Here is a 23,704-nt window from a genome sequence, read left to right as displayed (position 1 = left end):
AAACAGCCAGGACTATGCTCTGAAGGGAAAACCATTTTTATAGCTTAAAAAAAAAAAAAAAAAAATAAAAATGACATTGAATTTATGAAACTTTTCACAGGAAGCAGCTAGGAAATATAAAGACAGATATTGGTTCTCAAATTTCCTGGTTTTCCTCAAATAGCTTCTCTCACCCATTATTCTTAACTCCATGCTACCATGAAGGATGAGCAATTTTAACAGTATATACACATGCAGGAGAGGTCTAAAATGTTGTCATTAAATAAACAGACAAAAGAAAAAACACAATGTAGACTTTCCAGAGATATCTTTAGGCAATACATCGGGGGAAAAAACAGATTCATACAGTTTAAATCACTTATATAAACTGTTAAACTCTAGCACTGCAGAATTTTTGCTTACCTGCCATACACCCACAATTGCATTGGCTACTAATATAAGTAAAATTACAAAGGGTTCTACAAAGGCTGTAATTGTTTCTTCACCTTCTTCAAACCAAGCCAAAACCTAAAAGAGAAATGGCATGTGTTAGAATTGTAATGTGTTTTTTAGGCTTAGTGCTGCTTGACAACAAAAGTGGCTGGCACTAAAGGAACTACAATATACAAAATCTCTCTTCTTACAGTCCCTAGAAATAAATGGTGGCAAAATGTAATGACAGCAACAACCAGTTTATGTCCCCTGCTCAGAGTAATTCGAGAATCAAAACCACAACTTCTTAATATTCTTCAAAAGCTGATTTAATTTTTCACATAATAATTGTTTTAAAATCCAAATAAAATACTTTCTGGGAAATAAATCCCATTCATTTTACATTGATATATTCAGAAAAAATAAAACCTGAATTCTCCATTTTGTTAACATAAAAGGCAATCACCTACAACTTTGTTGATCTGCTTAATACTCCTACCAAATAATATCGATAGACATAAATTCATTGTAAAAATCACTTGCTCACGGACTCAAAATTATAGAGTACTGAGAGCATCCTGGTTATTTTCAATGGTATCACCCACGATAGGTCATCTCAGGATTACTCAAGGTTGTTCTGCGATCAGGAATCTATTTTGAAGGACAACTTCCATATGACATCTACTACAGTAACACAGCACTTCAGAGAGGACAGAAGTCCACACATGTTATTTATAATGGATACAGAACACTGCCCCCAAGGAAAACGAGCAGAAAATTAATTTCTAGCTCACACAACCATAACCTTTGTCAGGACGTAAAAGCTACGAGTTAAGAGAGCCACTTCATAATTCAGCAAACTTAAGGTGGTAAGAGAACCCAAGATATGAATCTTAAGAATGATAAAGAACATGGTAAAAGAGACATCTAAATAGTTAAAAACTAATTTTTGTGAAAAACTGCCAATCCAGAAAGGATGTCAAACATACCTAATGATTCAATCTGGGAGTAAGATTTGCCTTTATTTTTTTTAGCATTACTTAAAATGTCTGCGTATTTCACAAAAAAAATCTTTTCTTTAAAAGACCTATTTAGTAGGGGCGCCTGGGTGGCACAGCGGTTAAGCGTCTGCCTTCGGCTCAGGGCGTGATCCCAGCGTTATGGGATCGAGCCCCACATCAGGCTCCTCTGCTATGAGTCTGCTTCTTCCTCTCCTACTCCCCCTGCTTATGTACCCTCTCTCGCTGGCTGTCTCTATCTCTGTCGAATAAATAAATAAAATCTTTAAAAAAAAAAAAAAAAGACCTATTTAGTAAACAACAAAAGCACTGGTTTTGATACTTTGTAATACAGTCAGATATGACTCATGGCAAGAATGAAACCATCTATGTTTATACTTAGTGGATAGTATAAAGTGAGTTTTTACACAAATACTAAACCAGAGAGGTGAATAAGACAAAGCCTAACATGAATTTTGCAAGTAAGATAAGGGAATGATGAATGAACAAGAAATTTCAACCTGAGCAGGGAAAAAACCAGGAGACACCAGGACCGGGTTCTGATAGGTACCAATGACCACTGACAGCTAGTGAACTAGGGCAGGCAGAAAACCAGAATGAATATAAATGTTGCCGCAAGCTTTCAACAGGGCATGGCTTCCATTCTGTGAGTCAGAAAGGCCTGGGCCTTTCTGGTGTTAAGGCCAGGCCTAGTGCCAAAATGAAAACTTCTCTAGGAAGTTATAAATTTTGATAGATGCAATATCACAGCTGCTTTGATACTAGCCTTTCAAACATTTGCCAAGGAGAGCATATCAGAAATAAGAAACTTTGGGGCGCCTGGGTGGCACAGCGGTTAAGCGTCTGCCTTCAGCTCAGGGCGTGATCCCAGCGTTATGGGTTCGAGCCCCACATCAGGCTCCTCCACTGTGAGCCTGCTTCTTCTTCTCCCACTCCCCCTGCTTGTGTTCCCTCTCTCGCTGGCTGTCTCTATCTCTGTCGAATAAATAAATAAAATCTTTAAAAATAAAAAAAATAAAAAAAAAAGAAATAAGAAACTTAATTAGCTCTTGGGGGAGAAAAATCACTCAACTTGATGCATAACTAGGACCTTTCCAAAAGGTCAGTGAGGCATTAGCAACTGTAAGATAAGCTTCACACCTTGTTAAAAGAGGGTATGAACTTCCCTCTTGGCAGCTGGGCCTAAGGAACAAACTTAAATAAATATCCCCTAACAGCTGGAGCAAAGGAAAACCACAGCAAATAGTGACAGGACTATCAGAGCAAATTTCTACTTTTCAAAATATGTGTGGTTCCTCTGCAGAAGTAGAATTTATCAGTCATGTAAAAATCCTAATCTGTACAATGCAGTAACCTTTTCTTCCACTATAGGATTTCAAATGTTTATGTGTAAGAAACCCAAGCATTCATAATTATTTGAAGGTTCCACAAGTATATTAATCACTGCTTGATGAGAAACTAGTAGGCAATCTCTCAGGGTGGAAGGCTGGGTGCTGAATCTATTTAAAATCAACAACCATCGATTTCCTGAATACTTCTTAAAATGTCTATTTTGAAACCACAAATAGCTCAAATAACTAAATGCCACAGCCCAAAGTGAAGATCAACCCATATTTCATTACTGGTAAGAACCAAACCAACTGATCACGTTCAGATCATATTATGCAGTCCTTCATGGTTTCTACTGAAAGGAAACCTAGTTTACATGGGATGATGATGGCTGACAAATGAAAAATCCCAGGAGATGAGGGAGTGAAGAAGAGTGTGCGACCATTATTACCAAAATGAAAAATGCCTTGTTAGTATTATAGTATAGTCAGTTCATAATTATGGCTTATCAAGTTATACAAAATATATTCATATAGGGGATAAATGTTCTAAAAATCTTCACTAAAATACGTTGAACATAAATGATTACCTATTTGTACTGCCTTTTGTTCAGCACTGTATCCCCAGGGGCCTAGAGTGTCTCTGGTACACAGATGATGCTCACTATTTATTGTACCGTGGCATGAATGAATGATAACTTATAAGGTACAAGACCCTGAGGGCGGTATTTGAACTTAAACATCTAGAGCAAGAAGTAACCAACTTCATCAACACTATCAAAGGAAAGTGGAAGAAAAAGCTACTGCAGTTAATTTTAGGCACAGTGTTTCTTCTTTGCTTTGAACTAATTAATACAGTAACAATACTTGTCTTCTGGGGTTTATATAATCCAGCAAAGTTTCAAATTTGCCAATCCTATTCAAGGTAACCACTTACTAATGAGTACTCAACTAAACTTAGACTGCTTCAATAGGGTGGGACAGGCTATCTTCTAATTATCCGTAATACTGATCTCTGCACAACACAGTAACGTCTGACGGGACAATCAGAAGATGCTGGAGGGGCGCCTGGGTGGCACAGCGGTTAAGCGTCTGCCTTCAGCTCAGGGCGTGATCCCAGCGTTATGGGATCAAGCCCCACATCAGGTTCCTCCGCTGTGAGCCTGCTTCTTCCTCTCCCACTCCCCTTGCTTGTGTTCCCTCTCTCGCTGGCTGTCTCTATCTCTGTCCAATAAATAAAATCTTTAAATAAAAAAAAAAAAAGATGCTGGAGAGCAGAGTTTAATAAATAAAAGCACACTTTAATCCAAGGTAAAAAAGTGTGTTTCAGTGGAAGACAGTCATGGTTCTATAACTCCATTATCTTAGCTATATGTTGGGATAATGTATGAGCTCTCAATGAGATCCAAAAAAAGAACATGAGAGAGATCATAAGCACATTTTTAAGACTGAGGGCACCTATCTGTATTCCTCTTTGTATCCTTAGAAACTTGCAAGGACACTGGGTACTCAAATACTTGTTCAATGAATGAAGAAATTTACATAAAAAAAAAGTTTTAATAAAGAGGAAATCAAACACTTCACAAGAAAGAAAATATATCCCCAGTAAATGTTATGACAATTTTCTGGGGGTGGGAAACAAAAATTCTTTTAGTCATTAACAAAAAAAAAAAAAAGAAAAAGAAAAAGAAAAAAAAGGTATGAATTAGACTACATTCTCTTCTGATCCACATATAAAACTTATTTAAAAATACTGGCTTTAGATTTGAGAATACAATCTTCTTAAACATACACACACATTCACCTTTCAAAACATTTTAAAGAAAGGCTCTAAATAAATTAGTTAAACCAATCAGTGAACTACCCATTTTATCTTTTCTTGAAAAAAATAAAACGCAGAAGAGTAAAATCATTACATAATATAAACCACTTATTGACTATATTGTTTTAAGAAAACCAAAGAAACCAGACCTCATTTATTTTGAAAATACTACTAACACAAGCTCACTCAAGTATCTGTTTTATCAAAATCACTAACCCAGGCTCTAAAAGAAACGAAGGATCCCCTTTAAAGGGTCCAGTAAGAAGGAAAGACACTATTCAAATACAAGTGACAAGCTGAGAAGTGCCCTGGTCTAAGCAAGTTTTAGCAGCATTTTAGGATCACTCCAAGTAGCTGTGGTGGGGAAATGGGGATAGAGGGTAGAGCAACTTTTGCAAACTATGTTACCACAGAGGACTTCACGGATTCCGACGATGCAAATATGGCCCTCCTGCTCATCTCCTTCAGGTCTTTACTCTAAAGTCACCTTCTTGGAGGACTTTCCTGACCACCCGACGTGAAAACTATAACCCCCTCCTCATACTCTTTCCCCCCTGCTTTATTTTTCTCCATAGGACTATCACTGTGAAACAGACTACATGTTTTACTTGTTTACTACCTGTCTCCACTAGAATGTCAGCTCCAGGTTAAGAGACCTTGTCTATTTCATTCAAATGCTGTATCCCCAGTGTCTGTGCCATGTCCCAGGTGTTCAATAAATACTTACTGAAGCAGTGGGGGGAAAAAAAAAAAAGAACGGTATTCCAGTAAGCAACCAAATGATGTATTAAATGAAGGGCAAAGTTGTGACCAAGGAGGATGTAAAGACAAAGTGAAAGGATAGCAGGTCATGAATGTCAAATTAAAGAATTTCTAATGTTACTTCAGATGTAGTGGGAGAGATCATAGTTCACTTCTTCCAATCCAAGTAAACTTAATACTATTTCTATCTAGCGAATATTGCAATTAAACTTTATCCCTACGGTCATGAGTATAAAACATTAATGCAGCTTCCTACAGTTAACAGTTTACTTAGTTTGATATCTGAAATAAATCACTAAAGCCTAATATTTCTTTTTAACTTGAGCAGAACCTGATGATATATCATGAACATGTTATAGGAACTGTCTATTCAATTCTCCAAAAGAATATGAATATTCTACCATGACTTTCCTGTCAATTAGGAGTAAACAGACTACCACAAAAAAGACTCTGTGATCTTTTGAAAGATAAATGAGGAACGAAAAGGTCAAGAACAATATAGTAACAGCGCCAATTCCACATGAAGAAAATCAACAAAACAGGTCTGATATCCCAAATGTCTTGTTCAAACAAGTCAGAGCAAACTAACAGTATTTCCTAAACGTTTATTATTTTTGTTTAGCAACCCATGAAATAAAAATGTCACACAGTTCATTTCCTGAGCATTAACTCCAAGTTGTTACCAAAAAGGTAATTCAAATTTCAATTCCAAAATATAGTTCGATAAAGCTATAAAAACCCAACATCCTACCCTATGATAAATTAGAGCAATTCTTTTAAAACCCATTTGAAAATGCTTAGAAACTATAAACTTCTTACTTCAAAATAAAAGCCACATACATCACTAATTCAAAATGTTAATATGAAGTCATTCAAACTGGCAACTCAAGAGATCCTATACAACCCAAATATTCAATAGCTTGTTTACTGGAAATAATGCTGATGTTACAACACTACCTTAAGTTACACACACAGAACTCAATAAAAATTTTTTTTATCTCTGCCTTGTATTCACTAGGTGATTTACTTCTAAGATGCCCCTTATAACCTTATTGAACCTCAGTATTTTAAGTACCAAAGCTGAGGCTACTTCAGAATCATGCAGGTAGCTTAAACATACATAAACATTACACTACCCCAAATGTATTATTTGTTTTGTTCCACGACAATGTACTGAAACTGGTAATCAAACAGCTCTACTCCTTTATCTTAATCTGTAGAGCAGCAGCCATTTAGGAGGGATGGGGGAGGGTGGAGGAGTGGGTGGTGGTGAATTAATCAAGGACAGACAGACCTGTAAGAGGTATGGAGTAATTCAGGATACTGAACGCTTTGCTATGACACTCTCAATTTTATTCAATGAAAACCGCTGAAAAGATTCGTGAAGACTGAATTATTACTAATGTACATATCACTTAGCCAACATGGCACGATAGATTTATTAAAGTCTCATGTCAGAATCAGTATACAGTATTACTCCAAAGGCTCACCTTTTGCCAATTTCCCCCCCCACCTAAAGAAGTGCCCGCTGCTTCCTTTTGATTTAGTTCTCGAAACAGCCTACTATGATATCATTGTCATAAAGACTGAGGTAGATTCCTGGGGCCTACATATGTACAAACATACAAAAATGAAACCTTGAAGCTGTGTCAATTTTTTGAAGCCTGAAAAAGTATTGCACTGGGTGAATTTCACTTCCCATCATGGTTATAATAAGAATAAAATACCGTAATTTAAGAACAAAAGTCATCTCATGCTGTTAGGATTAGGAACATCTGTATCCTATTCATGACCATTTTTAGGAAAACTACCAAGAAGTCCATTGCCCAAGAAAAAATGCAGTAAAAAATTAATATTGAACAGGAAAAAAAATGTTAATAACCTAGAATACCCTCACCAACCCATCACCCCTTTTCTACTGTAGTTTTTGCATTTCACCAGTTTCTTAGCAACCGTACAGGACTCAAGTCGGTAACCACACAGAGAACAAGGAAAAAAAAAAAACAGGTTTTTTTTTTTTTTCTTTTAAAATATAGAACCAGTTGTAACGAACCTTGTTCACTCTCTACCTAGGAGTCACTTAAGACAGGGGTCCAATTTAGATAAATATACCACCCTAAAGGTCAGTGACCAAATTTGGTCAACAGTGGTGCCATCACTGCCGTCATCATTCTTGTCACTGTCAGAAACAACTGTCACCTTGCCATTACCAGGAAGGGAAAGCAACTGGAATATTCCTTTTGTAAGTTCTATTTACAGACTACAAAGGGCCCAACATCATCTTAGTATGATCTTACACAATGGAAGAACCCAAAACAGAAAAGACCTTCTGACAAAGAACTTTTTGATATTAAGATGTGATAAACCACAAAAATTTATAAGACCCTGCCTCATTTAGGAACAATTTCTAACTGCACTGTAAATGCCAGGCATTAATTTTCCGCACACAAATGGCTTCACGTGCTTTGTTTATAATTTTAAAATACCCAGATTTTTAAAAAAATGAAGACACTGCTGAAATCTCTAAATATAATGTTCTCACCCAACAGTCAGCATTTGTTTCTTGGTTTTTCATCCCTGGAATAGTCTCTACTTTTTGGAGTGATATTAAGTTTCTTTATACTTACAAAAGATATACAAGCTGCCAGCAATAAAATTCTAACTAGTAAGTCTTCAAACTGCTCGATCACAAGTTCCAGCAAGGTTTTTCCTGTTAGAAACAAACATTTGTTGTAAATGTCATCTTAACATCAGCACACAAAGGAGGTTAAAAAAAAAAAAAAAAAAAAAAAAAANACATGTTAAGATTACTCACCTTCTTCAGCCGGTAACTCTGTAGAGTGTAGAAATTCGCCGGGCAACGTGTCAAGAAGAGGGGAAAAAAAATTAGCATTGTCTTTATAAAGTGAACTGCTAAAACTATCAGTCTTCAAAAGACCTACCTAGATAAATGAACCTTCAACCATTTTTAATGGAAACCATACCAAATGGTATCCCAAGAAAATATGCAATATTTGTTGTAACCAGTACCTTAGGTCTATCCCGAAGCGTAAAATCTCATCGCTGCCTACTAAACAGGGCTCCCGAAACAAGGAGTCATTTCAGCTATGTCATGACTTCTGCCAGATGTGTAACTTCGGGTAGTACAAGAACGGTTAGAGGCTTTCTCAACTGCAACGACGCCTCATTAACTGGCTGGGGACAAGAAAATGTCTCGCAGGGTTCAACCCAGCTGCATGAGACTCGTCCCTCCCTCCAGCGGGGCCGGCTGCTGCGGGTGAGAAGCTGCCGAACTGCGTGCGGGGAAGGTCAAGGGCTCGAGGCGCGGGGTCCAGAAGGTAGAAGCACTACCGCGGAGCCCTCGCCTGCAGTCCCTCTCCCGCGGGACCGGCGCGCGGGCTCGACCCGCCGCCTGCAGCCCTCGGCGGGCGCGGAGCCCAGACCCACGAGGTGGAGCCCGGTCAGCCATCTTCCCTGGCTCTCGGGCCCGCGCCGGGTCGCGCGGGGCCCCTGCAGTCCCGGCGCCGGGCACCTACCGTTGGAACCCCATCTCTCCTTGAGCTTCTTGACCTGCTCCAGGCTCAGCCCCGTGCTCTCGTTGACGCCGAAGTGGCCCAGCACCTCCTCCACCGTCTTTGTGTGCGCGTTCTCCATGGCTGCGGGGGCCCGGCCGGCCTCGCCTCCAGTCCCCGAGGCCTCCTCGCCTCCGCCTCGCACTCGGGCCGCGGGCTTGTGCCACCCCGGGCGCCCAGGCGCGGACTGGCCTCTCCCCCTCCTCCTCCTGCGGCCGCTTCCGCCTCTCCGGGCGCTGAATCACCCCGCGCCCCCTCCCCCAGACAACCGCCCCTCTCGCAGCCCGGCTCTCGCAGCCCGGCCCTCGCCGGCGCACGCCCCGGGCTCAGCCGGGCGGTGGGGGGCTCCTGACCCTCCCTCCCCTCGTCAGAAGGGAGGGCCTCCTTTGCCCTCAACCGCCCGCCGGGAGCGCAGGCCGCGGCCCCCGAACCCCCTCCCCGCTCTCCTGAGGTGATTCGCGGCCCCGCCCGAGCCGGAGGAGGGGGCGCCCGACCGACCCCTAAGAGGAGAACGGAGCGAGGGGGGCGAGCCGGCGGGGTGGGGCGCGGCGCACTCGCCCTGTTCCCTCAGCTCCGCACCCCCGACAGCGGCGGAGGAAACTGCGGCGAAGGAGAAGGAGGTGGCGTCGGGGACGGCTCCGCGGCGGCTGCTCTAATAGCATTTATCCGCCGCTGCCTCCCCTCTCGCCGCCGCCGCGGCATGTGGACGCCGCTCATTGGCCGAGAGGGCCCAGCGCGGCGCGGGCGGCACGGCCCCGCCCCCTCCCCTCGACCCTCCCTCCCGCGCGACTCGCGCACGCCGCCGCGCAGGCCCCGCCCCCTCCCGCGCACCGCCCCCAGGAACCCGGATAGAGGCCACCGCGCGCGGTGCCGCGCCCGCGCAGTGTGCGCCCTGGCTCGCGGGTCAGTGTAGAGCTAGCCTTAAGCTGAGTTTGGGATCCAGCGGTCTTCTATTTCCGCCCACCCACGGACACAGAGCCCAGAGAGGTGGCGGGTTCGCGGTGGGCTCCCTGCATTCAGTGCCCCGAGGTTAACCGCCTGCCCTTCGGGGTCGGCCTGGGACCGGGGTGGGTGTCTGGGAAGGCGAGGCCGAGGAACATGGGAAGTCGGTCCGCACTGGGCCTCCCGACGCGCGCTCGGCTTGGTGTTCTTGGCTCGCCCGCCCCCTCGCCCTCTACCTTGCGGGCCGCATTCTGCATCCTAATCTGTCTCCTTTAGAGCCCCCTTCAGGAATCGAGGGGAGGAATTCCGCAGTTCATTTCCCACACGGCCCGAATCCCTCATCTGTCGCCTCAGGAACACCGCATCCCACACCCCCAGCCGAGCGCTCCTCCGCACGCCGATGTTAGCCCTTCCCCGGCGGGGTCTGTGCTCTGACGAAGGAATCCCACTCCAGGGAGGAGGGAGGAGGTCTTAATTTGAATAGCCCACACAGTCACACAGTACATGTCTGCCTAAAAGTCACAGGCTTTGCCACCGTAGCTGCCAAAGAACGAGAATTGTGCTGGGAGGTGCTTCTCTTGGGCATTAAGACCAAGGCTATTTTCTAGATTCCACTTTCCCCAATAGGAGAAAGAAGGACTCTAATCCAAAACGTATTCTTAAACCAGAGTTGACTTGCTCCAGAAGTCTGTACAAAACCTAGGTAACAGCAAAATAAAGGGCATTTTGCTTATGTAATGTTAGATTACTTAATAGGGGAAGGGACCTTTGCGTTGAATTCATGAACAAAAGGTGAAACATTCGCATCACAAAGAGCAGCTTTCTTAAGGAAATATGTCGCAGAATGAAGCATTTAGTCTACTTTTGTGTTTGGCAATAGTGTACAATCCGCATAAGGCACAGAAGAGAAAAAAACACCTCAGTTATCCTAGATGGCTCAGTCTCAGGACTTAAGATGAATTCCTTCAGCAGATGCAAATCACAGTATATTACCCAGCTGAAAAAATCAGGCACGTCATTTCATTTAATTATTTCCAAGGAGTGGAGGCTGGCATGCAGTTTTTATTGATAATTGGAAAAGGACCAACAAAACCCTACACGAAACAAACAAACAAAATTCTAGTGTATGGCAATGCGCTAAGAGAAGCAAGGTGGAAGCTGGTTAGGTCACAGGATTGGAGCCTCCTCCAGGAGGGACACGTGATCTCATGGTGGGGTGTGGTAATGGAGGGCTGGTGGTTCTTTTCCCTCTTAGACCAGGTCTGCACCATTGCTTCTGCCTCACCTCATCTCTTTCAGCAACAATAGCAGCGCTACAGACAGGAGGATTGCTATCTATCTTAGCCTGGAAATTATCTTGGCCATTTGACTTTTGGACATGGGAACAGAGGTTCCATGGCTCTGTGGATGCTTGGGTTTATAAGCGCCTCTGTGATTATGAGCTTTTAAGGGGTTCCCGACATTGGCTTTTGTACTCACTGGTCTTCTCGGGATTGTCACGTGCCTAGATCGATCTTATCATTCAGATCTCACCGTGAGAGAGAACGTCATCTCCTCCTAGATGTCTTGGCTGACTAAAGTGGCTACCTTCCCTGGTCACCCTTGCTATCGCACTGTTTTATTTTCTTCACAGCTTTTATCTGTGATATGGTGTTTTTCTTTATCTGCTCACTGTGTCTCTCCTTACTAGAATACAAGCTCCATGAGAATATGGGCTTGTCTGTCTTGTCCATCCTCAGGATGTGGAATGGTCCCTGGTATACTTTCATCATTTATTGAACACCTACTGTTGTGATGAATGAGTCCCACCATCCCATATCTATCAGTGACTTGCAAAGGGCCTCCCTACGGGAGGAACCTCAACAAATTTTTGCTGATCCCAAGTTCATTGATTTCCAATTTGTGAAATAAATAGGAGGGCCTCCTATGGGAATGGCTCATGGGAATGGCTGTGAAGGTTAGTCAGGTTTAACAAATACAAAATGAGGCAGCATTAAAGGCTTCTTAGAGAGGAGTGATGTGCAAGTTCACATTGGTGCTGTTACCACATTGTCATCACCTCCTAGACTGTTCTTTGCAAGTCTGCTATCTACTGGAGGTTGGAATACTCCTTTAAACTGAAACTGTGATTTTTAGCCCGGAGTTGGCCCCTTTTACGTCACATACCATTTATGTACTTGGTTCCTCAACCTGTGGGTGTCTCTGAAACTTTTCGTTTATAGGTTGCCAAAATTTAGCATAAACCCAGCCTCCCAAGGGCAGAAAGGTCAAGTTTCTCTTATGTAGAAATAAACTTATGTTCAATTTATTTTGCTCATTGACCTGCACATGCTTCTCGTGAATAAGGTTTAAAAAAGTATGGGTTTTGGAAGTACTCTATTGTCTACCAAAGATTGCAGCTATTTTCAATCAATTGAGGACAGGGAGAGGAAAAAGAGGAGAAACAGTGATTCAGAATGATGGATCATTTGATCAAAGAACCTCAAAGGAATTAATAAAGGAGGGGCGCCTGGGTGGCACAGCGGTTAAGCGTCTGCCTTCGGCTCAGGGCGTGATCCCGGCATTATGGGATCGAGCCCACATCAGGCTCCTCTGCTATGAGCCTGCTTCTTCCTCTCCCACTCCCCCTGTTTGTGTTCCCTCTCTCACTGGTTGTCTCAATCTCTGTCAAATAAATAAATAAAATCTTTTAAAAAAAAAGGAATTAATAAAGGAGGACATTAGCTAGTACTAGCCAAGCTAGTTTCAAAAGCTAGGCAGACAGAAAAGGCCCAGTAAAGAAGAGTGACCTGGAAAGGAGGCCCCAGCCAAGTTCCCAACCCTCTACAGACCTCCTATAGAGCAATGGAGATTGCAAAAGGTGGTCTGTTCCCTATTTGGACAGCTTTAACAATTAAAACAGGTTCATATTCTAGGTTGAATGCACATCCCCTAACTAACTTCTGTATATTGGTTCTTGTTTAGCCCTCTGGAACAACTCTGAATAAATTTAATCCCTCCTCTGTGTGAGATCCCTTTGAGTATTTCAAAATATCTATGGTGCCTTATAAAGTCTCTTTTCTCAGCTGAAAGGAATAGCTCGGTCCCTGAGCTGTTCTTCCTATAGCAGGAGTCTGAAACCCTTCAGCATCCTCATTGTCCAGTCTTGGAGACACCCTACACCGAACACAAAGTTTAGGCATAGTCTTGGAGCAAGGACCTAGCGGAGCTACCACTGTCCTCCCTTGTTCTGATGCTTTCCCCTGCACACTGTTGATTTGTCATAATCAACTCAAAACTGAGTCCTGTCTACATAAACTGTAGTCTTGTTAAATCTTCCCATCGTGTACGTGCACTGTTGATTCTTTTTAACCCAGGCACTGAACTCTGACTATAATGGAATGTTCTCATGTTCATTTTGGTCCTTGCAGTCTGCTGTGGGCTTTTTTGAGTTTTCATCTTCAAGACATATTTTATCTCTACGTCCCAGCTTGGGTTATGCATAAATCTGGAAAGCATAACTTATGACTTCTATGTCTTTCTCCAATAGAATGTCTAGGTGTTCATTCCAAATTAGAAAATAATCAAAATCAACTGGATTTTGTTGTTCAACAGCTATAAAATCAACTTGGCTACATGTTCCAAAGTCAGGAAAGTGAAAATCTTGGAAGGTACCCTCCTGCCTCTCTGTCTCCCATACCCTCTGTTATACAGTGTTGGAATAGACCATTCTTTCGATTGGGCACCTGATGTAGTCAACTTAAGGATCATGTTATGTGAAAAGTACACATTTCCATGTTAGACTCAGAACAGTAAGTTGTTCACACTGAGAGGCGGGTGGGAGTGAAGGCTGACCAACTCAGTAGTCACATCTGGCATCTCTTTACTGACTCTGGAACATATGCGTGTTGAATGAAAGAGTGGGCAGAATTGCTGCAATATTAAAATGCTTTGTTATGTAAATTAAAGTCTCTTCAGGTAACCATGGGATGTGAGTCCACTGCATTATTATCTCACCCACATTTCTTGACTTGCCCATAAGAACTTAGAAGACTAGTCGAATGTATTGCTAAGCTCTAGATGCGTTATCTACAACAGACTCAAAGTCCGTGTTCTTGTGAACAGTCTCCAAGTCACATTCTAGTGAATTTTCACAGAAATGAGTCTGGTTTGGCAGGGCTTGTGTTTTGTTTTGTTTTTTTGCTGGCTTGTGTTTTTAACACATGCCAGTGCCTAGTGACCACCATTTTTTCTACATGCTCACAAACTATAACTTTAACATCTGAGAATTTGCCAAACTTAACAGAATGCGTTTTCCAGAATTTGCTTCCCTGCCTCCATTGGGAAGTATTCTTTGGATGGCTTAGTGCCCAAAAGCCAACTGACTAGCTTATGTTTATAGTAAAGGGACTTATTGGGAGTAGACTCTAAATTCAGAACAACTTGATCCAGGTGCTCAAATAAAGTCACTGAGAATCTCTTTCTATCCCTTGCATCTGCTGCTTTCCTTTGCCTCTGGCTTTGATGTAGGCTTTCTCCAGGTGACAGCAGACATGGCCCCCAGCATCTCTGGTTTAAAATCCACCAAGTTTGGAAATTTAATGGAGGGAAAGGCCTAATATTTTCTGAAGGTCCTGTGCCCCACCTGAAACAGGGACTGTGATCAGCCCCACTTGAATTACATGCACTGGGAGTAGCGAAGAAGTGGTTCCCCGAAGCAGTGGTTTCCAAATGTTGGCATGCAGCAACATCACCTGGAGGGCTTGTGAACAAACTTCTGGGCCCTACCTCCAGAATTCTCACCCAGTAGGTCTGAGATGGAGTCCAACAATGTGCATTTCTAACAAGTTCCCAGGTGATGTTGATGCTGCTAGTTCAGGACCCACACTCTGGAAAACAATGCCCCTAAGGAAAATCAAATCAAGGAAGGGAATGAATGAGGGGTCGACTAAACAAAAGATGTCCCCTTCATTGAGGAAAGTCGAAGAGCTTAACTCCTTTTGGAGGGAGCAGAAGTAACTGGCATGGGACACTGGGAAGCCTGGTTGGGAATGGACTGAGAATCTTCCACTGCAGTTTTCAGTTTCATCTGCCATATATCCACCACAGCCTCTCCTCCAATTCTAAGCTCCTTCCATAATGGACTATTACCTGTTCCAGGAACAGCCTGCTGCTTGGATCTGTCTGGCAAACCCCTAATCCTCCTTCCAAGATGAAGGCTAAATCCCACCCCATCTTGGAACCCTTCTCTGACAGTAGTCTTCACTTCTCCATCATTTCCATTCTCACCACCCCAGAAATTAGCTGCTCCTTGTTCTACGTCCCACATGGCACTATTTTTTTTTTTAAGGTGGTTTTATTAAAGCACGGGAACAGGACCCCGGGCTTATCCTTGTCAGCCTTCTTTTTATGTGCTTCCCATCTTCTTCTCAACCTGAAATGTGGAGTGTCCCAGGACTTTGGATGTGGGACATTCTTCCTTACCCACAATTTTTCCTTAGGCCCACTGCTTTAAATTCCACCTAAATATCGATGACATACACATTTGTATATTCAGACTCCTGTACCCAGCTGTCCACCTGATCTCGTGACCTGACTGGGACATGGACTCACATGGGAGAGTGACAGGTTGGGGGGGGTGGGATGGTCACCTCCCTCCGAGCAGTGAGACATGAATAATATATAGCCATGTGCACAGTCAGAGCTGAGAAGAACAGCATTTGGAACAGAAGGACCAGCAAACTGGCAAATGTACGTATCTTTCTTTCATCCTGACTTAGCAACTAAGTCACTTGTTTATCATCTGTGTTCTTCCACCAAATTATAAGGTCCAGGAGAACAGGGATCACATGTACTTAGAAGGTGCACAGTAATGAATGAATGCATGATAATGATCTGTTTTGAGGTCTTTGAGTGCTTCCTTCTTTACTTTGTGTCCCCCGTGCCTAGCACAGGGTAGGTCATGTAGCAGGTGCTCAGTACATAGCTACCAAACTAATTCATGAAGCCCTTCACTTCCTTTGCAATTACTGCTCTGGGGAAAAAAAAAAAAATGCTGCCATTAAAAAAAAAAATTAAAGAAAAGAAACCCGTGCATCAGTGCCAAACAAAGTACTGTGGAATGGTTTTCAAAACCATAGCTCCCTGATGGGATAATGTAGTTTAAATATAGCTGCTATTTTTCCCTCCAGTTGGTTTGTTCTTTGATTTTTGTGGAAAGATTTCAAAAGTTCTCTTCCACTGCCCTCTTTTCTCACCCCCCAAGGTGCTTAGACCTTAAACAGCGAACGTTTAAAATGAAGAGATGACAGGACCTCCTGAGCCTGGTAGAGAAATGAACAGTGATTAAATGCGAGTTTAATTTTAAATGATGAGCTACTCAGAGTCTCCCTTCCGTGCCCGGTGCGAGGGTGCTGCTCTGGCAGTGGTGGGGGCATAGCGAGCAGGTAGAGTTTCCGTTGGGCAGAAATCCAAGGCTTGCGAATGCTCCGGATAGGGTTGCAGCGGACAAATTCCTAGAATAGGATCTTTGTTCCCAAGCTCATGAGCTCGCTCCCTTGATGTCCCACAATAGAAAAAAAAAAGGGGGGGGTGGTGGTGGCGGAGACATGTTTAGGTCTCCTATTGTGATCCTGCTGTCGTTACCTGATAGTTCACAAAAGATCCCAGGAGGCTGGCTGCCCTCCCAAGTAACCTTGTGATTCTCTCCTGATTTCAGAGAGGGGGAAGGGGGGGGACACTGTGTATCCTGAGGGAAGCATGTCTGACAAGGCTGATCCGTTCCATCTGGGAGGATGCATCATGAGCCCCATCTGGCTCCAGCAGTCTGCCGAGGCTGAGGCGATGGTCCTCTCCTGCACACCCCCGCCTGCTCCGGTCCCTCTCCAGCCCGCTCAGCCTTCATCCTCCCCTGAAAGCTGCAACTCCAGGCTTCTCCCAGTCGCAAGGCTTCCCCTCTCTTCCTAGCCCCTTGCCTTCTTTTCTGCAATCCCCTTTGCTCCTTTCTCCCACCCGAGGCTTCTCTCAATCTCCTAACCCTCTGAAGATGTGCGGTTGACTTGAAGTGTGCACGCCCCTTGGGACAGCCCTGCACATTCACTCAGTCCTCCTGCACCACCCAGATCACGTCCTGATTTGGAGACAGATACACCCAATGTAAGGTCCCATCCTGCCTCTCACATGTTGGAGTCCAGATACAAGGGTACTGCCTTCCCTTCTCTTAGCAGCTTTCCATCTCAAATGGTGGTAGAACACAGCCCTCTGCTTTAGCCTTCAAGCTTAACATTTGATTCTTCTCAGGTGGGTTCAATCTGCACAGATGGGGGGATGGGTGGAGTACAAGAAAGTGAAGGCTTGGCTGGGGATGTTTGCAAACATTAGACGTTTCTCTTCCATGACTCATCGGAGGAGAGCAGAGTCCTCCCTCTTCCTGGAATGCAGCAAACCCATGGCCAATTCCTACCCCCACCCTACCCCCAAAATAAAACAACCCACACATAGAGCCTTGTCCTGAAAAATCAGATTTCCCCCAAAGATCTGACATGGCAACTTGGGGAGGGGAGCATTTTAAAGCCTCAGAAGAACAGCCTCTAAGAGGATTCTCTGATCTGGAGATAAAGGGGGCTGCAGAAACAGCCCATCATTTGCAAGCAAAGAAAGTGTGGGTGTTGTTAGATGGGGTCCCTTGAAGAAAAGTGCCTTCTTCCTCCACTTCCCCCAAACTTTCTATTTAGTAGCTTCCTAATATAAAACCTAGGGATAGACAAACTTTGGGTCATTGTAGAGAGTCTTGACTTCAGTGGTACATAAAAGGTCTCTAGAAAAAAAAAATAGGCGGAAGCAGATAAAAAGGAAGGAAAGGAGACAAAAAGGAAGATAACATTTGTTACACACATATTGGCGGTGCATGCAACATGCCAGGAACTTTTCACGTGTTGTCTTACCCCATCCTTGGGACAAGCCTGTCCGGTAGGTATCATTATCATTCCTATTTCTCCAGATACTGAAAGCTGACTCTCTGACAGGTTTAAGTCATTTGCTGAAGTCACACAATTAGAAATCGCTATTCAGTAAACATTGTTAAGAATACAAGATTATTTGGGGGAAGAAATGGTTAGAACCATTCCTCACACCATGAAATGTAATACATTTCATAGGGGAAAGAGTTAAACACTAGAAAAAACCCCGTAAAAACAATTAAAAGCATCAACAAAAGCATAGATGGGTGGAAGGGAGATGAATTTCTAAGTACCTCAGATAAGGAAACATTTTAATTTGCATAACAAAACGTTGCAAAACAAATGGAGGGACTATATGCATAGAGAGTTGGAAAGAAACTACACGATTCCTGAAAAATCTTTTAACGCGAGGAGTCTTGATTCTATGATTCCGTAAACGCACTCAGAGAAAGACACGTGCATACAGATCTCGACTGTAGCAAGTATCTCAGTGGCTGGTTCTGGGAGCAGGTTAGTTTCCTGGCCCCTAAGCCCACTGTGGTAAGAGGCGGGGTCAAGCTGAGTTCTGCGGAACTGTAGTCCCCGCGGGTGGGGGAGGGACATCTGTTTAATTCGCTGCACACGGAGCTGAGAAAGACGCAAAGAAGAAAGTGACATCCACTGAAAACCGCATGAAGCGGCTTCCGCCAGCAGAATGCAGTGACCTGAACTGGAATTCTGCCAGGATAGTGGGATTAACTTCCCAAGCGCGGGCCAAAACGGGCCCCGGGATTTTTATTTTTATTCGTTTTCCATTACAACTGCACAGCAACGCAAACAAGCCCCAAAACAATGAGAGCCACTAAGAGTCATTTTCCCTTGCGGGTGCGGGGTGCCATCTCAGTATCACACATCTTGCTGACCTTATCTTACCGAAGTGTACAATCAAGAGTTTGATTACTCACTTCCCCACCAACGTTAATGGGAGAGTGGCATAACGATTGCCCAATTAAAGCAGTATGCACACACACACAGACACATACATACACACACACACACACACACACACACACACACACACACACGCAAAGGGGAAATAAGGCAAGATGTGCCCACGGAGCCAGGAAAAATAACTTGAGAAGTCAGTGGGCCTGAGAAAAGCTGGGTCTAGCTCTCCCAGTCCCCCGAGATCAGGAGCCTGTAGGCACTGGGATTGAAAGAGATCTGACTGCCAGCAACTAAATGTCAATTAAAGAGATTCCTGGGTTAGGATGGAAGGGAAGGGCTTAGTGCCTTAGACCTGCACTTCCGGCTAATTGATGCTCTCAGCGGGTACTTTCTAAAGGGCAAACATTAGGTATGATTTAGCTTGTGATTTGCTATGTTCTTCCATATACATGATTCAACATTATCACAGGTCTTCAGAATATTGCCTTTTGGAAATTGTAGGGAAACAAATTCAGGGAATTGCAGCCATTCAGGAACATATGCTCTTGGGCAAACTACTTAACCCGTGCCCCCAGTTCCTATTTGGTGAAATGTGGAAAAGAGAGCTGACCCCACGTAGCTTTCATGAAGTGGAGTGTGTATAGCACAGCCCTCGGAGAAGAGCTGGTAGAGAGACACACCTTTGTCTTAGGCTCATCTTAAGATCCAGACTTCTTAAATCATTTGGTTCAATCTCATAATAAACACATCCATTAACATTATTGAGTATGTAGAGGCTTCATACTTTTCATTTTTCCCCTTTTTTAAAGTAAGAAATATGCCAGGCATATAAAAAAGTACAGCAATTATATAATAAGCACTCGTACGCGCCCCCCCATCCAGTTTAAGAAATTCAACATGCTTGGTACAATGGGAGTCTTCGTGACCTCCGTGAATTCCTCTTCCTATCTTTCCCAGTGGTGACGTCTATCCTGAACTTGAAGTTTGTCATCCTCATATACATTTTTATATTTTTACTATATATATATATATGTCAATCCATAAGCAATTTTGCAAACCGTACTGTTTTGCATTTTCTGGGTCGTACATATAGACCTCACCAATGCTGTACATATCCTGCCTCTTGCTTTTTTTACTCACAATTATGGCTTTTTTTTTTTTTAAGGTTCAGCTATATCTCTATCTACATCTATAGTTACTTCATTTTTCTTGCTTTCTAATTACATGTATTTTTAAAATAAATAAGTAAAAAAACACAGAGAAAGCCGAAATCCCCATTGTTCCCCTTCCTCTGTAGTCCATAATATTAGTGTACAATGTTGGGTTTCTCAGATGAAAATTGAAGATGAGAATTTCACTTTCTCTCTCTTCCCTAAAACACTTAGCTCTGTTTTTCCCCCCTGCTTCCAAAATTGATGAGACTTCATTTAGGGCTGCCAAATTTTGCACTGCTGGTGCCTGTAAATAGACTGGTTTGCACTGTAGAGAACTCATATTCATGTGATAGGTCCCACCTCCTCGTTCAGACTGTGAAGGCTGCTCCTACCTTGAAGAAAGCCGAAGCCAGAATTGCCATGGGGTTCTGGCACTGCGGGGATATTGGCCGATGACAATTTCTCAATTGTGAGACTTTTGATCGAGCCTTAATGTCAAAAGGGAATCAAGGAAAGCCTGCAGGTCAGCATGAATTTTTCACTCACCAGCCCCCCTTCCCTTCCGCATAGTTATGAACGCCCAGACATCTGCACATAAACTTTCCGTTTGTTCTTTCCTCTGAGCTACTTCAGTAATTCAAACATTAGTTGGCGTGAGAACTACTGAATGGGAGGGTTGTTTACCCTAAATCATATATACATCGTACTTTGTTGGCAATTTAAGAGGCTCTCAGGGATTGGTTTGACTATAGTTAATTTTCACCTTACTTATATATAACATAATTCCTTTCTTGTAAGTTTTCCATAAATGCTAGTTATTAACTATTATTATTGGAGAGAAGAAGTATTTCACTGATTTGTAAAAATACTGGAGGAACAATATCAGCTGGGGGCATTGTGGAAAATGGCCCATCTGTATGAAGCTGATGCTTTGGGTCTTCCAGATAATGTGTTCTGGGTGGACCAGGTGGCTTGGTCCCCACACAGCAGACAGGCTTCCACCTCAAGATTCATTATGGAGCCAACTATGCTATTATGCACATGCATAATTGGATTTTATGGCACTCCACCTCCTTTTTTTTATTGCGGTCGAAAATATAACATAAAATTTGCCATCATCACTATATATTTTTTTAAGTAGGCTCCACGCCCAGCATGGAGCCCAACACAGGGCTCAAACTCACCACCCTGGGATCAAGANCATAAAATTTGCCATCATCACTATATATTTTTTTAAGTAGGCTCCACGCCCAGCATGGAGCCCAACACAGGGCTCAAACTCACCACCCTGGGATCAAGACCTGAGCTGAGATCAAGTCGCACTCCCAACCAACTGAATCAACCGGGGGTGCCGCCATCTTAACTATTTTTAAGTGTACAGTACAGTAGCAGTAACTACATACACATTGTTGTGCAACAGATCTCTAGAACTTTTTCATCTTGCAAAACGGAAACTCCATGCCAATTGAACAGCAACTCCCCTTCTCTCCCCAGCCTCCCAGTCCCTGGCAACTACCATTCTACTTTCTGTTTCTAAGAGTTTGACTATTTTAGATGCCTCATATAAGTGGAATCATGTGGTTTTTGTCTTTTTTTGATTAGCTTATTTCATTTAGCATAATGTCCTCAAGGTTCATCCACATTGTAGCATACGACAGGATTTCCTTATTTTTTTTTAAGGCTGAATGATACTCTGTTGCATGTACACCACCTCTTTTTTATCCATTCATCTGTTGGTGAACATGTAGGTGGCTTCCATCTCTTGGCTATTGTGAACATGCGGCAGTGAACCCGGTGCGCAAATATCTCTTCAAGCTCTGTTTTCAGTTCTTTTGGATATATACCCAAAGTGGAATTGCTGGATCATATGGTAGTTCTATTTTTAATTTGTTGAGGAGTCTCCATATTGTTTTTCATAGCAGCTGCTCCATCTTACATTCCTCCCAGCCGTGGTGCCCCACCTCATTCTGATCTTTGCTATACTGTCCTGCTTTGCCCCACCAGTTTGGTAAGCCCACCTTTTCACTCATGCTTTCTATCCTGCTAATTCAAGTGTAGCTACACTAAGTGCTCCAGCCTCTGGCAGCTCCACCCTGTTCTACCCCCTAGGTTAGGTCTCCTAGAGTGATTCCAGATGGAGCAGGGCTCCGGCTCAGGACCCAAGATCCCAGTGACCAAACCATCTCAGATTCCATATCGGCTATTTTTTGCTTTCTAAATCTGGGAAGCATTGCCACTTGTTTCTTATTTTCTCCTTTTTCTTCCAGGAAGGGAGATGTAACTGTCAAAAGGAGTTTATCGGCCTCATTCTGTCATTTTTCTGCTCTTGAGGCTACTGCGGTGGATGGAATGAGCTCTCAGAAGCCCAGGTACACAAATCTAAACTTTTAGTGGAAGCTTCCTCCCAGTTGTTCCTCAGGATCACCTGTGGCTCTGAGGGTTGGCTAGCTCCGAGCTCTTAAAGGGCAAGGCCCAGAGTCACACATGATTCAATTCAAGTCACAGAAGGATGGAGTCCTCCCTCATATCTTCCACATCAGTTCCATATCAGACCAGAAGGTTATAGTCTATTTCTTTTCCTGGACGACCACCCCACTAATGGGCAAGCTGCTTCATTGCTAGTCCTGAGCTGGTGAATCCTGAATCATCTAACCAGGGTCAGCTTCCCACCTGTCCCTGATTCATTTGGCTTCAGCTGTAGATTTGACCTGTTGGTGTTCAGAGGTCCACCTCTTCTTTCAGAGAAGGGTGGCGGGTATAAAAGGAGACAAATACCTTCAAACATTATTCTTGCCCTCTGGAACCTCACTTGCGGTGACGGATATACTGGACGAGAGAGGAGAGAGAAAACTTCAAAACGGTCTTCCTCCTTAACCCATAAATTCTCAGGCCAAGGGCTTATTGGTGCTACGTCTGCTAGGAACATGGGTAGGCTGGAACCTTACATATTAACTGACCTATCTGATTTAGCCTTGGGAAAATGATGCTTTAGCTCTAAAAAGGGATCATGATGAACCTAATTTCCCTCTCTAGATCCTAAGGTACCACTAACGAGTTACCCAGTTGGAGAATTTGGGACCTAGGGAAAGATAATGGAAATCTGACTTCATGGGGAGGAAATGATAAATTTACTCATGTATGTGAGTCTCAGGCTTTGAAAAACCACCTTGACCTCATTCTCTTTTCATTCTCATTTCTGATTGCTACCGGTGATTGTCACTTTTATGTGTGAACTTGCCTAGACTATAGTCCCCTGTTATTCGATCAAATCTAGTTGTTGCTGTGAAGGTATTTCGTAGATGTGATTGACATTCATAATCAGTTGTCTTGATGTGGGCATCATATTTCCTGATTTCGAACTATATTACAAAGCAAAGTCATCAATACAGTATTGTATTGGCATGAAAACATACACATTGATCAATGGAATAGAATAGAGAGCCCAGAAATAAATCCATGCATATATGGCCTATTAATTTACAACAAAGGTGCCAAGAATATACAATCAGGAAAGGATAATCTTTTTAATAAATGATGTTGGGAAAACTGGACATTCACATGCAAAAGAATGAAACTGGACACCTGTGTCACACCATATATGAAAATCAACTCAAAATGGATTAAAGGCTTAAATTTAAGACCTGAAGCGATAATACTCCTAGAAGAAACATAAGGGGTGAGTTCTTGACATCAATCTTTTTTTTTTTTTTAAGATTTTATTTATTTGACAGAAAGAGAGACAGCGAGAGAGGGAACACAAGCAGGAGGAGTGGGAGAGGAAGAAGCAGGCTCATAGCGGAGGAGCCTGATGTGGGGCTCAATCCCAGAAC

The 23,704-nt window shown here is 43.2% G+C and overlaps 1 protein-coding gene across 2 annotated transcripts in view; it reads right to left on the bottom strand.

Moving 5' to 3' along the window:
• ATP2A2 (ATPase sarcoplasmic/endoplasmic reticulum Ca2+ transporting 2) overlaps window positions 1-9,604 on the bottom strand; it is a 57,643-nt gene extending 48,039 nt beyond the window's left edge. For both annotated transcript variants that reach the window (XR_002142872.2, XM_019800487.2), the window contains exons 1-4: window positions 8,879-9,604; window positions 8,158-8,175; window positions 7,970-8,052; window positions 403-507 (exon numbers count right to left, since the gene is read on the bottom strand). Coding sequence is in view for 1 of the 2 variants with exons in the window: in XM_019800487.2 (XP_019656046.1) it covers window positions 403-507; window positions 7,970-8,052; window positions 8,158-8,175; window positions 8,879-8,996 (324 nt within the window). In the remaining variant the exon portion in view is untranslated. The remainder of the gene's footprint in view (window positions 1-402; window positions 508-7,969; window positions 8,053-8,157; window positions 8,176-8,878) is intronic.
• Window positions 9,605-23,704: the final 14,100 nt, after the last annotated feature.

The sequence above is a fragment of the Ailuropoda melanoleuca genome, chromosome 12 (assembly GCF_002007445.2).
Source record: "Ailuropoda melanoleuca isolate Jingjing chromosome 12, ASM200744v2, whole genome shotgun sequence".
Taxonomy (NCBI): Eukaryota; Metazoa; Chordata; class Mammalia; order Carnivora; family Ursidae; genus Ailuropoda; species Ailuropoda melanoleuca.
This window is presented reverse-complemented; position numbering and strand designations above follow the sequence as displayed.